Source organism: Ambystoma mexicanum, chromosome 11 (genome assembly GCF_040938575.1).
Source record: "Ambystoma mexicanum isolate Mex_15411 chromosome 11, UKY_AmexF1_1, whole genome shotgun sequence".
Taxonomy (NCBI): Eukaryota; Metazoa; Chordata; class Amphibia; order Caudata; family Ambystomatidae; genus Ambystoma; species Ambystoma mexicanum.
Window position 1 is genome coordinate 897,194,282 of NC_090934.1, and position 16,201 is coordinate 897,210,482.

The 16,201-nt window shown below is 44.7% G+C and overlaps 1 protein-coding gene across 1 annotated transcript in view; it reads right to left on the minus strand.

Annotated features, from left to right (window-relative positions):
• Window positions 1–10,896: 10,896 nt before the first annotated feature.
• The window catches only part of LOC138505060 (mucin-2-like), a 179,627-nt gene continuing 174,322 nt past the window's right edge, over window positions 10,897–16,201 (minus strand). The window contains exon 12 of the mRNA XM_069625385.1: window positions 10,897–11,045. Coding sequence (XP_069481486.1) covers window positions 10,897–11,045 — 149 coding nt within the window. The remainder of the gene's footprint in view (window positions 11,046–16,201) is intronic.

Below are 16,201 nucleotides of genomic sequence, written 5' to 3' on the forward strand. Positions count from 1 at the left end.
AAAATAGAGTGATCTGGAAAAGTTGTATATGACGCAAAGAAAAATATTTTTAATGAAGAAATTGAACATTCTGAAAATAATACAAAAAATCTCTTCGAGATTTTGAAGAGAAGTCACATTTGAAATCAGATCCATTCTCCCCTACAAATGAGCAGTGTATAAAAATCCAGCAAGCTTTACAAGATAAGATTACAAGGGCATATGCTACCACTGCCTTGGACTCTGTTCCTGATGTGCTACCCGAAACTAGTATGACTTTCAGAGCAGAGGATTTCCTATTGTTCAGTTTTTCTCCTATTTCTGTCTTAGATATGGAAAAGATATTAAGGAAAATGCACCCCACATCTTGTCCCGGAGATGCAATTGCCACTAAAATGATTTTGAACAATATTAGATCGTTTGCACCATTCCTGACACGTGATACTAATGCTACATTCGTTCACAAAATGATTCCAGATGTCATTAAGAAAGTAGTTTTTACTCCTTTGTTAAAGAAAGCTGGACATGATGCTGAGGAAGCTAATCACCATGGGCCTATTACAAACGTCCCCTTTCTTTTAAAAATTGTGGCTAGAGTAGCCACAATACAAGAGTACCTTCACTGTGCTAATATCTTACATCCTAGACAGTTGTCAGGGGCAGGGGATGGGGCAGAGGTCAGAGGCTCATGGTTGGAGGCCCTACTGTTGGCAAAGGCGTCATGGACATGCTCAATGGTGGTCTAGGGAGGAGTGATCTGAATTGTCTGCATTCGAAGCATGCTAGGTGCCAGATATGTCCCATATGCAGATGCAAGCTATTGCAAACAGGCAGATCCCAACAGAGAAAACCCATAAAAACCGCAAGAACACAGCCAGCGCAGAGGAAATCCATGGGTGTGGGAGCTGGGGCAGGAAGACACAACTCCCAGCACCACTCGGGAACGCCCGTGTGCTCGGAAACTCACCTGGGCCCCGCCCCTGACCATGTGCATGGGTGCACGGAAGCCTTGTTCGTGCTCAAGACTCTGAGCTGAACTGACATGTTCTGGAGCCTCTCCTCTCCATACCTCGTTTAAGGCAAGCCCCGTTGTGGGGCTGCACCCTTCCTGACCCTCATTTCAGGCCCTGCTCTGCTTCAGATAAGTACCGCGGCTTAATATCGCTTGAGGGATGTTAACCCGCCACGTTTGGGAACACTAATCAGAACTTGTAATGCTAACACGCACTGACCGTTAACACGTTCTGAAATGATTGCATGGAATGCTCTCATATAACTGTGATGTGTGCACCGGCTTCTCCTAATTGTGCCTTTCTTATAGACTAACAGCCACGGCGCTCATGCTGCAGTGCATCAGACCATTGCAGTTCTCCAGGATAGCATAGAGCGCATAACGTCGTCGAAGCAGCTGCAAAAGAAAACATAGCTAAGTGCTTTTCTCTTTTATGTTGTGTTCTTTTGTAGAGAACCAATAACTAAATAGCAGGGAATCCTGTATGCAAATGTGCACGTGACCAAAGGCACCCATTGAGGTAAATGGGCCATATGTGAAGCAGTACGTGCCTGCATAACCAGTACAGTGTGGGAAGCTTTTGATTTACTCTGTGGGCACATGAACAGTTTGGTGTGATTGTGGTACTGTATGTGAGTGTATGGGAAAACCACATGAAACATAGTGTGAGCATTGCCAGCGTTAAAAAGCCAAGGAGCATATTCACCCTAATATTCCCTCCCAATCCACACCCTCTCCCTTACGCTCTTACCAGTTTTCCTAATTCCCCATACCCATCCAAACCATGGACCCTAAGCCTCTTTCCCCACAGGGGATGCGGTCAACCTGTGTTATTGTACATACAGGCGCCAAAACCTCTGAGGGGAGGCAGCAGTGCGTGCTTCCTCTGCGGGAGACCAGGACCTGACAACAGTCTGGTTTTAGATCCAATCATGGAACGGAAAGTACATTACAAACACAGATGTTAGACATCATATATAGAAGTGAAACAGGGTTGTTGATGCTGCTCGACTTATCAGAAGCTTTTGATCTTCTTGATCATGGAAAGCTTCTGAGCACATTGTCTACCATAGGCCACTGTTCGGAAGGGGCTATTGGGTGGATTGAGCCATTTCTCTCCAATAGGAAATCAAGGGTTTGTTGAGGTCAGGCATCGTCCACTCAAAAAATATGTTCATGTGGAGCCCCTCAAAGTGCATGCCTGTCCCCGGGTCTCTCTGATGTTTGTACCCACCCTCTGTGTGACATTCTTGACAAGGTAGGGTCAAGGTTTACTAATTTTGCCGATGACACGCAGCTACTGATAGAACTAAGCAGCGATCATATTAAGGATACTAAAAAAATCCAAGACATTTATAAAAAGGGTGACAGCGAACTGGCTCTGCCTTAATAGCGCAAAGACAGAGCTTTTGATATTCAGGTCCGCACAAGCTAGAGTAAAACTTGACCCGTGCTTCCTAAACTTTGCCACTGATGGCCACTGTATTAAAGTACATGATAAAGTCAAGACACTGCAAGTGGTTCTGGATTCTTCACTTGGTGCGGATTCTCAAGTAGACAGCATAGTAAACAAGTCTCAGTACCATCTTCCATACATAACTAATTAGAATTGTGAAACTGCGGTACGGGCAACCATCATGCCTAGATAAGACTATTGAAACACACTCTTGGGTGGGGCCAACAAGAACTGCATCAATAAACTCCAAATGTTACAGAATGATGCAGTGTGCATTGTTAAGAACATATCTAGGAGAGAGCATATCACCACCTCCAAAACGGAACTCCGCTGGCATCTATGATTCTTTTCAAAACAACTACTTTGACACATACATGGCTATGTGAATTTGCACCTTCATTTAAAGAAAACCTTGTTTTACAACCACAGGGCAGAGTTACAAAATCTAGTGACACATTCCGGCTTGAATGCCCAAATGTCAAGAGAGCAAGGGGGACCAGACATTTGTTTCCACTACAGGTTGCAATTGCCTGAAATAGTCTGCCTGTTGACTTACAGAAGGAGAGGAGTCTCCTCACCTTTCGCAAACAGTTGAACACAATTCTATTTAAATGAGACTGTTTTTGCCTATGGGCCCCATCACAAGTTGGGCAATATCCTGGCTGTAATACCGCCCAACTGTAATAGCGTTAACACCAACCGGTCTGGTGGAATTACCGCCGGATTACGGGTTGGACGTTAATGGTAAATCCCCATTCCCCATTGGGTCTATTGGAGCCAATGGGGAATTCTTGGTGCAAATATTGCGCGCTAATGGAGCCGACAGTTTTTATGCCAAAAACAGGGCGCTAAATGGGATTTTCACCTCCAGAAAAAAGCTGGATGCACAACAGACCATTTAGCGCCCAACTTGTGACAGGGCCAGCCCTTACATGTGGCGGTAATACCATTGCCGCAGCCTTTAAGGGCTACCGCCCAACTCGTGATGAGGCCCTGTCACTGATATTGCTTAACATTGTTAAATGTCACATGTCTGTGATAGATGTGCTCCCTGATGCCTGCGGGTTACAGTCATAATAAATAGATAAATAAATATGTAAATAAATAAATAAATGTGCCAGTACAGGAAAATGCACAGGTATTGCACCATGACAATGATCATCCACTGAGACCAAAAGAAGAGGGTGCACTTCCAGTTTCTCAAAGCATTTCTGGGAGAGAAGGGGGAGGTGTGCAGACCTTATATAATGAATATCATGGAAGAACAGCAGGAGGAGACAGAACATTCCGGGTCTATTTCTCCATGGTCCCCATCCACTGGACCAAACACAAATGATGATGAGAAAGATGATGGAGACAAATATTATTCTCCATCATAGTGCAGATAGGAACAAGCATTCCTGTTGGAAAGCAGCTATTCTAAGGTGGAGTAGGAGAATGACAGTTCAGAGGAAGAGACTGCAGTATTAATGGAAGTCGCACACTGCTATAGAGTTTCTTCAAGAAACAACCATCCAGTTTTATATCAGAAAACACATCACATCATTATGTAACATCCAAAATACCACCAGTACCACTAAGAACGACACACCCAGAGGAACGTTCCTGAAAATAGTGTGCCAAGGGAGGGCAGAGACGAACCTAGCTACCACATTTGTGTAATTCCATATGCAGCAGCACCAAGCAGAGGCAATGGGCCACAGGGTCCAAGGTTTATCCCTCCCCTTACTATCAGACAAGCAGCATACCACCACCTGTCTGCAAAATTCCCCTGAAAATGCTCCAGCTATAAAAGTTCTACGAACTAGTAGAACACAAACTAGTACCCACATACCACAGCAGTGATCTCATTTGCCTCAGGGGAGTGTTGTGGATGCCTTTGAGCATGGCCAACAGAGGTTCTACAGCAGTGTGTGGGCCAAAAAGTCCACTTTACCATGAACATGTGGACCAGTGGTCAAAGCATTGACTACTGTGATGATACTCCAGATGGTGTCACTTATTCCCAGAGGGGAGCCACATTCCATGAGGCTAGAGAGGTGAGGCTGCTAACAAATAGTCACCCTACGGGTGGTAACATGCGGGAGGATCTCATGAGGAGGGGCTCCCCTCTTCGGGACAAGGACATGAATTTGGGACACAGCCCCTCTATCTTCCAAACCCACAGGATAATACCAATACCCATCCCTTCCTTACCCGTGATAAGGTCCAAGACCATGGGCCTCATTACACGGAAGGCGGTGGTCCAGGGTGCTATTAGCACCCTGGACCATGCCGGTAAATTACCGGCACCGCCTTGGCGGAAAGGGGATTTACCGCCCCATTCCAAGGTTGGTGGGGCGGTAATCCCCCTTCCGCCATTGCCCTTCCCCATTCCCATTTCTGCCCCATAGGGCTCTATGGGAATGGGGAAGGCGCTAATTACGGCACCGCAATTTTGCGGTGCCGTAATTAGCTCCGAGGTCCCTTAGTGGGTTGGTTTTTAACGCCTGCAAAAAGCAGGCGTTAAAACACCAACCCGCTAAGGGACCTCGTAGTAAGGCGGTAATGGTTAACGGCCACCGTTACCATTAACGGTGGCCTTTAACCATTACCGCCTTCCGTGTAATGAGGCCCCATGTCCTACTGTTTTGTGTCAGACAGTCTCACTATGAGAGGTACTGGGATGAATAAGAACTCAAGGACACCACAGTCAAACTTAAAGAGTGTTAACCAGCTGTTCTTAGTCAAACTGATGTTACGCTGGGGTGGTCCCAGCTAATTGTGCCAAACAGTAGAGAAGGACAAGGAGAGCAATATTCCGAAGGAGCGCAAAGAAGCCTGTGAGTTTGAAACAGCGATGTCAAAGGCTGTGTCGAGGCAGCATGATGCAGTAATGAGAGCAAACTAAGGGTTGCAAGGAAAGCAACTCACCAGTCGGTTGGGAACCGGCAACCTTGAAGTGGAGAGTCAATGTGGTTGTGGCATGACCTGTGGTAAATGGACCATGCGGTCCAAGATCTAGGCCAAGACCTCCAACACTAGCCTACTGTGAAACCCCATAGGCGACTGCATTGGAAGTATGAGTAACTGTGGTGATGGTGCAACCTGCAACGGGTGGATCATTTGGTCTGAAACTTGCTCCCAGACTGTCGACAGTAACAGGCTGCAAAATCAAGCAGGCAGAATGAAAAGTACAAGAAGAAAGAGAGAGAACGAACCTGCAACCCGTGGTGAAATCGGTGAAGAGTTCCCTGAGAGACAACGAGACAAGAAGAGACGAGAGAAGTAGACCATTTTGTGAGGCGATTCCCTGGTCAATTCCATAATACTGTGGCATTGGAGAGTCATTAAGGACTAGGGAACCCTCTTCCTTGTCCCGGTGAAGCAATTTAAAGAGTTTTTGTAAATCACTGATAAGTCAAGGAAAGCTCAGGAAACCTTTCCCTCGTCCTGGTGGGGTCATATTAAAGGACAGTGTTCAAGGAGAGAGAATACAGAGTCTGTGAAGAGAACTGAGGAAGGTGATGAAAAAGCTATACTTAAAATAATGCAAGAACAGCCTGTTAAAACTAGATGTAAACTAGGAGAAGGGAGCCAACTGGAAGAAGGGTGCTGGCAAAAGGGGCTTGCCGCTGGCCACAGTTGCCGTTGCCACTGACATGGATTGGGCAGGCTAAATGGGTGCACGTGTTTGGCCATGGCGTGCTCTTGTAGTTGCCATGCTGCATCCCCGGCCTGGGATGTGTTAGAACATGTGTCCACACCACCGCTGGACGAGCCGCTGGTGGCGACCTGGTCATTAGCCTCTGAGGAGACATGTGCCTGGTACCCACCTATTCCGCCAGCTTATGTGGATCCTTATCCCCATTGTCCCTACAATACAGCAATCCTTGCTGTTTGCCTTCTGTCCCAACTTGACCTATTTCCAATATCCTTCCACCATTTAGAATACCTCACGCTTGTGCCATTAATGATCATCACTGGTGTCAGGGCACACACATCCCACACTGAGGACCCTGTGGGATGTGTGGCTGTGTTTGAGGTTATTTCTCCCTGTGGAAGTTCCAGTTTCACCATCAGCCATGGCAGGAAGGGGCATATCCACCACAACCTCCTCCTGTATCTCCTCATCTCCGTCCCTTCAAGTTAGTTTTTCTACTGTTGCAGCACCTCTGCTGGCTGGACCTACTCTGAAGCTCCTCTTGACAGTCTTTCCCTATTATCCACAGCAGCACCCTGAAAATACAGAGTGGAGACTACCTCCTCCTTTACACCCCACACACAATCAGAACCCATCCTAAAAATCTCCAGGATGTTTGTTGTAGCCACCCCCTACTTCGAAATGAGTGACAGGCTTGCCCACAGCTCAAATGCCTCTGCAGGGGCATCTAAAAGAGGTTCTGTCTCCCCTGCCTCTGTGGGGGCAACCACATGCGTTCCTCCCATGCCTATGTTTTTGCTACTGCCCGAGACTCCTCTGATGGCTCCACTTCCTCACCCGTTTGTTAGGGAGAATTCTCAGAAATTAGCTAATGCCCTCCATTTTAGAGATCCCCTGCAACTTTGCTGGATTTTGAGGACTTGATTCTTTTACCTGGAGAGAGTGAGACCTTGTTCTTCCCACTCTCTCATGTATTTTAATGTGATTTCTGAACTGTGTAATTCTGTTGGTTATGGAGCCTGACAAACTCCATAGGCATCATCTTTTACATTGCGTCACACAGGACCTTCAGTGAAGTGGCACAGGGAAGTCTTTCAAATTTCCCAAGGTTTAAATACCTTCTCTGGGATAAACTACTGTTCCCAAGGGCAGTAAAGTGAAATTGACTTTACTTACATTTGTAACTTTCTAGACCCAGCACACACTATCTTACAATAGGGTTCTGGAGGGGTTACCTAGTATCCCCTTTGTCCAGCTTCTCATGTAACATTTGTAATGTTACCCTTTCCACACTGAATGGCTGGTGGAAGTGGTTTACTTTTAACTAGCGTGGTATGCATTAGCAGCTGCAGTAAAGCACTCAAGGGTGCCATTTTTGTCAAAATGGCCCAGTCTTCTTTTTTCACCATTTCATTGTGGAAAGGTCCTTCTTGAGATTTACTCTGCTTGCCAAAGCAGGTTTGGTCCCTTTGTACACTTTGCCTTTGGCAGGATTCACGAGTGAAGCCTGCCTCTGGCTCCAGCATGTCTGGGGTGGGCAGGAAGGGAGGGAGGTGCCCGAAACTCCCTTTGCTTAGTCTCCTAGGACACCCAAATGCACTCTGTAGTGATTGGCTGACTGACTGTCCGGCAATGCCAGCCACCCTGATGGGTGACTGACAGCTAGGCTGGAATGAATGGGAGAGAACTGAATAAAAGGTGAGGCTTTTGGCTTGGAAGGCATAGACGACCACTTGACGAAGGAACTGAAGAAGAACTTGATGAGGGCGCCTGCTGCATCTCCTGGACCATTGGTTAGCCCGGTGAAGCCCTGCTGCTGTGCTGAAATTCCAAATTTGTATCAACAGAGAAGCCCCTGCAAGGAGGACTTCTCCCCTTGAGTTGGTGGGTCCGAATCAACTCGAAAGTAAGCCACCTGGACATTCTCTCGGAGCTGGTTGACTATCCACAGAGTTGGAGACCGAAAACGCCAGGGAGAGGAACACCAGATTGTGTGTGTTGCTTTTAAGCTGGCCAAGAACTCCAGGAAGATACTCCGGAATCCCAGGAAGCAGGACTGACTGAGAATAAGCCCTCTGAATAGAGTGTGGACCCCAGAAGCAAGGAGAGTCCATCTCGACAGCCATGAACTGCGGTGTTGCTATTTGCAGTAGATGCAAGGAGCTGGAACAGCCACTTGTTTTGTTTGAAGATTGCCAGTTGAGTGGTGACCGTCCCATTGCAGTTCAGGAGTCCCCAGAAGTCCTCCCTCTTGTCCCCATGACTGAGGCCCAGGAACAGTTACATCTGTAGAGCTGATCAGGAACAGAAGTCATCTGCTGTACTTTTTCTTCAATACAAAGGTACTGTAAAAGTCTGAGAGAACTTACCTCTTGCTGTCGAGTTACTGTCGAGTTACTTGCATCTTCTACTACCCACAAGTCTAACGGCTTGTGGCCCTACATTGATTCTTCTTTTTCTTCAAAAACTTCTGAAACATAGTGCAAAGGCTTTTCTTACTTACCTACAAAGAAGTGCTTCAGCTCACATAGACTTTTGCCCATTGACTTTGGATTAGCCTGTTTCACTGAATGACTCTTATTGAGGAACCTGAAAGTATTTGCCTGCTTAAAAGTATTTGTGGTCTCTTGTTTGTTCTAATAACCTTTTCCTTTGACTAACTCCTAAATGATTCTAAATGCTACAGTGATATTTTAATGTCCCCAGCACCCTAGCTATTGGAGTCACCTGAGGGTGTAGGTTGTGTCTTTGGGGCATTCCAAAAGGGTACTCACTGATTTAGAGATATTAAGAGTGTGTATTTTATGAAGTATATTTGAATTTTACTGTTATATTGCTCCCTTCTGAAGAAGTCTTACTCAGACCGATAAATACATTAATAATAGTTCATTCAAGAAACCTTGGGTGTAAGTGTTTATTTGAATACTTGTCACTTTGAATCTTTGTGTAACTCCTCTACAACTCACATTGACCCCTCTTGAGATAACCCTGGCTGCTAAACACGCTACCAAACTGTGTAGCACAAGCTTATACCAAAGGTTGGGTTTCCTATTACTTGTAGTCAGGGTTGTTGTAGTGCACCCAAAGGGTACTGCATAAAATTGTGCCTAATACCGTTCCTGAAGCCTCCCCAATACCTCTGACTCCCCCAAAGACTCAGATGATTGGCGATGCACTGCAGCCGGGCCCGTAAACTGAAACACATGAAAAGCCTGCTGTCACCCCCTCCTCATCTATCAATGAGGAATCTTCCTCTTGTTGCGAGGAGAATGCAGCTCCTCCTCATCATTCTTCTTCAGTTTTCCCTCCCACTGGTACACCATGAAGGCTACACATAACAATACTGAGAACCATGTATGTGTGTGATCTCTTCTGCTCACTAAAGAACCCAAAAGTGTGTTCCCTCAAAACCAGAGAGAAACAGGACAATTCCAAGTGACCCAGGTGGACAAAAAAGTGAACAAAGAAGCATACTCCTAATCCTTGTCATACAACTACAACTAAAAAACTATTCAACATGAATCCAATACTAAACAAATACTGCTACTACTGATACAATACAATCAAAGAGTACACAACACACTCATGGAGGGGATAATGTAGGTTTTAACATTTTTTTTGTGTTTTTTGGGAATACAAATAGGTGTATGAACCTTTTTTGGGCATGTTTAACTTTTATGAAGGTACACAAACGGGGAAAGGCAAACGTTTTATAGGACACTGTCACACACTGAATAAACACTTAAACAAAGGGGGGCAAACAGTGAATTCAAAAACATTCCAAATAGCAAAAAAGTAGACAAAGGAACAACATTAAACACATTAACACGCCATCAAACTACTAAAGAGAATTCTTAAATTATCTAAAATGCATCAAACTCGCTCCAAGTGTGAGCATTGACTGTGCAATACATTCTCACAGCCTAGCAAAGCCCACAGAGGAACAGAACATATGCTGGACCTTAAATAGGGGGCCAAGCTTACTTTCTGAGATTCGTGGCCATTAATTGGCTAAATGAACTCAAGCAATTGCCCACGAGATCTCTTATTGGCTAGACAAACCCAGACAAATAAACCCATTATTCACCAGGATGATTGCTGCCACTTCTGATTGGTAGTGAATCATCACATGGGACCTGGAAGCCCTGTGCGAATTCATCAGGGATTTGCCCACTCCCCAAAATCCATCCCATTCTCCCAGCAAGGATGAATCCTCTCAAAAAGAGTAATCCACTGCTGCTGGTCCATTTTAGTTAAGTTTGTCCCATTCCAGTTTATTGGTGGCATATGTTTCTAGGCGCGCAAATGGAGCCTCTGTGAGGGAAAAGCTTTCTCTGTGCCTCGTGGCTTCCACATTGGAAGGAATGTGGGAAGGGAAATGTTGTGTTAATACCCATTGTGCTACAGAGGGACCATGGGACACCGCTTGAAATAGTCTTGCAGTTTGGCTGAAAAAGCCTAATGATCATAGATTTGCTTCAATAATTTGGAACAGTATTTAGTAATGATGTGCCTCAAGTTATCGGCTTTTCAAACAAACTAAGAGTATTTTTTTTTAAAGATGACCTATGCAACTGTACATTTCGATGAGGAGTGGCTGGGTAAAGGGAAGAATAGGAGCTCAGTCAAGCTCACAAAGTATCAGACATGGATGTAGGTCTTGCAAATTTGAAAGCCTTCCTATACTTCTGCTACTATAAATGCTTCAAAAACATTGTCCATAAACCCACCTCAAGAGATGAGTTTTGTTTTCAGTGATCATTACAAATTCTCCTAAATATCTCTCTGGCTGCATTTTCTGAAATCTTACCAGGTTTGGCAACTCTCACACGATTCCACTTTCTCTCCAGGCTGGTAATAGTTTCCATCTTCATCATAGCAACCACACTGAGCAATACAGTCCATGTTGTTCTCCTCCAGAAAAGGCCTGTCTTCCGGGCATTTAGGATAGCAGCCTAAAGTAGAACAGTGGAGAAAAGAGTTGAGATGTGTCAGACTGCATTCAAGCCCCTGTGAATGGCTGTGCTGGGAAGACTGTTAACTTGGTACATTACAAAGAACTGAACGCCTTGTTGGCCTGACACATGCTGTGAAATAACAGTGGGATACAATCTGGAGTGGTGGTTTACCTGGGGTTTAAACCACATTGAAGGAGGTTCAAAGGGACATGAGACATGGCTCAGAGAATTTCAACACCACAAGGTAACCATTTCCATGTTTCTAGATCCTCAGGAGCTTCGATCCACCATTACACTTTAAGGAGGGTCCTACTTTTTATACGTTTTGATTTCACCCAATCTTTTCACCCATGGGAAGTCTGTGTATCTGAACAGCAATAAGCGTTATCAGGAAATGGATGCAGGGTTTATATGCATGCACCGTATTCACAAGAGATTCAGAGGCTCACTTCATTGTCCACAAGGTAAAGTAGCACAGGTTAAGACCCTATATAAACAGTACATTGTGCTGTGTGTCCCCAGGTGCTCGAAGTTGATATTACGGAAAGGGGCTTCAGAGCCCCTCCCTAATAATAAATGTACACCAACTGTTTAGTAAGTGCACTTTTAAATGTGACGTTAACTAATTTCATGAGGGGATGCCCTCGGGCAAATGAGAGCCATCCACTTTCCTGCGAACATGATCACATTATAGATGCATGCACACATTCAAAGTGGCCCCATGGTATGTGCCATATGTCCAAATGAAGTGATTAGTTCATCATGTCTCCATTTATGTGTTGAAAGTGATGCCACCCTTCAATAGGTGACCCAACTGCCCTTTCAGGTCATGAAGGATGTCACTTATTATGTCATTGGCAATATCATCTGTGTTATCAACAGTGTGCTCATGGGCTTCACAATTGACAGTCTCAGAGTTAAGGTTGGAAGTCAGTTAAAACACATGTTTTTGAATCTCCTAAAAAGTTCACCAAGTGTATACGACTCCTCAAAGCAGTGGCAGATTTGAGGCAAAGAGCTCCATGGGCAAAGATGACAAAGGGCAGCAGGCAGGGACGTCATTTCACCAAAATGACAGGTGTAGCGGAAGTGACATCACATGACCCTTGACCCCCTGATGACATCGCATGAAGTGATGTCATTTGACCTCACCCCGAAGTGATATCGCGGAAAGCGATGGAACACGACCTTTCACTCGTTGACAAAACAGTAAGTGGTATCACATAGCATTGTACACTACGAAAAATATGGATACGATATCACTATAATGTGATGTACATTTTATACAAGAATGGATCGCCATATGTATCGTTAAGATCAGTGTATATAGGCCCATAGTACTAAATTACTGTGAATGCAAGCAGACATCCATGACCAAATGATAATGAGGTGTTACTATATAGCACTTATGCTTAAGCGCTTTATATAGAAAAAATAAACACCCAATATCACCCAACCTGTGTTGGTACTCATTTATCGACCTCAGAAGGATGAAATGCTGAGTTGAGGCATTTAAGAACCGACTAAATCAGTGACTCACCCCCTGAAATGTGCCTGAAATAAACCTTTAATGAGTCTAGCAATTATTGTATAAAATTCCAGAAAGATACGTTATTTGGTATTCCTATTCTTTCTTATTTAGGATCAGTGCTGAAAGTGTTAGACTTGTGGCACTCCTGTTCTTATTTTTCTTATTTTTTTTTAAATGGGCCTGATCAAGAAAGCCAGCCACTCCAGAAGTAAAGAGCCACATGCTGCTGGCCACAGCCCAGGAGCTTGCATTAGCAAAAAAAAAGAAAACGTTTTCTCCCCGTTTTTTTTTTAAGAGGTCGCAAGGGAGACCACAGAGGTTGCAGTTGCGACCTCTGGTGACCCCTATATGACGTCCCTGGCAGCAGGTGGGTGGGTCCTGGAGGCAGAGCCTTGAGTGGGTGGAGTTGCACAATTATGGACTTTAGGGACAAATTCTTCATTTTTTTATGTTGTGTTATTTTAGCAGTTTTCTGTGTTTGAGAGTCTGACTCTAGCTATAGAGAACTGGGCCTCCACGCCAGGTTTTGTGGTCAATAGTGGTAATATTGAATGATCAAGCCTGAAGCTAATGTTGGAAATGACTGGGTTCAAGGCACTGGGCAATAACATGGGCAATGGGAAGGGACATTACAGGAGGTGATATCATTTCTCCCCAAGCCATGCTTAAAATGTTATCCTCCATGCACAAAACTTCCTATCCCCACAGTATATTGCCCCTCAAACTATGCCCCATTTCTTACTCAATTTGTAAATGCCTCCTTTAGAGACAGCCAAGTTCCCAATGCAATTAAGAAAGTTACTGTTACTCCCATTCCAAAAAAAACCTAACATCGCCTTAGAGACCCAAATAACCTGAGATCGATTACTAACTGCCAGTTTATCCTTAAAATATTGGACAAGTTGGCTACCTCCGAACTGCAAGCTTTCACCGAACTGAATAACACCCTTCACGGTTGAGTCAGGCTTCCGTCCATCTTTTAGCACACAGACCGCTCTTGTTGATCTCCAATCCTGCTTCTAAAAATCATGGATAAAGGGAAATCCGAGATTTTGATCCTATTAGATCTGTCCACTTTGACCTTATAGACCAAGATCGTCTTCTAATATTTTTGAAAGATCACAGCCAATCCTCCAAGGAAGCAGTGGATTGGGTTTATTCCTTTCTCTCAAATCATGAGTCAAAAATCCAATGGGGACGAGCATTCTCCCCCTCCGCACTGATTAATTACGGGGTGCCCAAGGACACTTCCAATATCGCCCCTATTATTCAATCTATACATTTGTTCGCTCTGTACATTTCTGGATGATCTGGGTGTATTTTTTACAAACTATGCCGATGACGCTCAATTGGACATCGATCTCAGTGTTGACCATGTAAAGGATGTCTGAAAACTGACTGTGCCTGAATGGCAGCAAAGCAGAGCTTCTGATATTTGGCTACCCCGAGACCTGTGCCAAACCCAGCGCACAATACAGCAATTTCTACATACAAGACAACAAAATTGAAATCCAAAAGGAAGTAAAAACCTTAGGTGTCCAAACTGAGGCATCCCTTAATGCATATGCACAAGTAAAACACCTCAATAAAAACTGTAACTACCACCTATGGGTACTTAAGTCCATTCGCCCCTTATATCACTGAAAAGAACTGTGTCACCATTGCCCGAGCTACCCTCCTGACTAGACAGGACTATTGTAACGCTTTGCTATGCGGGGCTTAGGAGAGAACATCATTGGTTGCCCGTTCAGGAACGTGTCCTCTTCAAAATTGGCACCCTGGTCCATCGCTCACTTCCAGACTACCTCAAAACCCTGGTACACTTGGATACACCGTCCAGAAGTCTCCGATTTACTGCCTTAGGCCTAACTCAGGGTCCAAAAGCAACACACACAAAGGGTCTCAGTAGTTCCTTTCCTATCAAAGGAACCTTGTTTTGGAATGCTCTACTGCCAACACCTGGACTCCTGTCGGATTTGAAGCCTTTCAGAAAGGCCTTGAAAACGTTCCTATTTAAGTGAACATCCTCAACCCCTACTTAACCCATTAGGTCTCCTTGTCCCGTTTTTTGTGTTCTGTTCCACTCGTGTTTTTGTTTGCGCCCGATGCTCGCAGGCTTTCAGCGCACTAGACATGTATAAATAAAAATGGGATAATTCCTACAGCATGCAGAACCTTTTTGTGCATGTCCCCATTGTTCTTACCCCACACACTTAAAATGTCATTGAACATAATAGACTTAAAGGAGTTTACCTTTTAATTTCAAAACATACCAGGGGTCACCTTTTTTGTGGATGCTGCGTGTGGCACCTTGGAAGACCCCTTACCTCCAACTCACAACTTCCACACCTCCTCCAGTCCAGCTCCGCATAGGCCTGCTGCAGGGCAGAGAATGGAAATGGCCTATACACACTGATATTAACAATACATATGGTGATCCATTCTTGTATGAAATGTATATCACATTACACTGATATCGTAACTGTATTTTTTGTAGTGTACTTGGGAGCAATGCTATGTGATGCCACTTTCTGTTTTGTCAAGGGGTGAGAGGCCGTGTTCCTTCGCCTCCTGTGATGCCACTTCGGCGTGTGGTGAAATGACATCACTTCCTGTGATGTCTACAGAGGCCAAGGATCGTGTGATGTCACTTCCGCTACCCTTGGCATTTTGGTGTAATGACGTCCCTGGGAGTGTGTGTTGTGGCGGGTATAATGAGATTGGGTAGGTGTTGCACCAGGACACAGCAAGGTCCCCCTCGGCTTTTGTCCATCATCTGAGTGCTAAATCTACCTCTGACTAAATGCACCTCAAAATGTGGATGTTTCGAGATTTGCCGAATATATTCGTTCACCCCTTGCTACCAGGCCTGAAGCAACATAGTAAACACCAAAAGTGCAATGTTTTTGCTTGAGTCTGAACATCCTATATTTTGAGTTACTTTCAAGCACAAATGTGGCAGAAAAGTTGTGGCTGGAAGTACGGAACTTGTAATGTGTCATAGCTGAAGCTTTTGGGCAGTTAAAGCCATGCAGTGTTTATTGTATAATACACAAAATAAAATAAATGTTGATGAATTGTACGCCTATTTAAATTTGGTTAGGTTTCATGAAGGTCCAATATTTGTTGTGTGGTATCTACAGGATCCATGTAAAGCCTATACATCGGTATATAACCAATTTTCCTACAACTGATAGCAAAATGAAACAGTTAAGCAGCAAGGTAATGAGAGGGAGGTTATTTGTTACATGGGCTCTAGTGCACATGTTGGACGCTTCAAGGTAACAGAAAGGAAAATGTTGCAAGCCCTATGGGGGGGGTACCAAGAGATAATTGGTAGTCCTTTCCCATTTGCTTTTGATGTGCCATGTTATGTTATGTTAATACGCATTTATAGTGCAGCAAATTACTTAGTGGTCAGAGAACATCTATGCTGGTCCCTGGTGTGGCATAACGTGCCTCCCGCCAGGGGCATCTAGACCTTAGTCTGCTGGAAGCAAGACAATTACAGAGGGGACGATAAGAGACTGGAAAGGTGAGACATGAATGCTAGGAACACAGAGAGGCAGGGATGTAGTGGGGGGAAGAATGGTTTATGATAGCATGGGTGCATGTTTGTCCA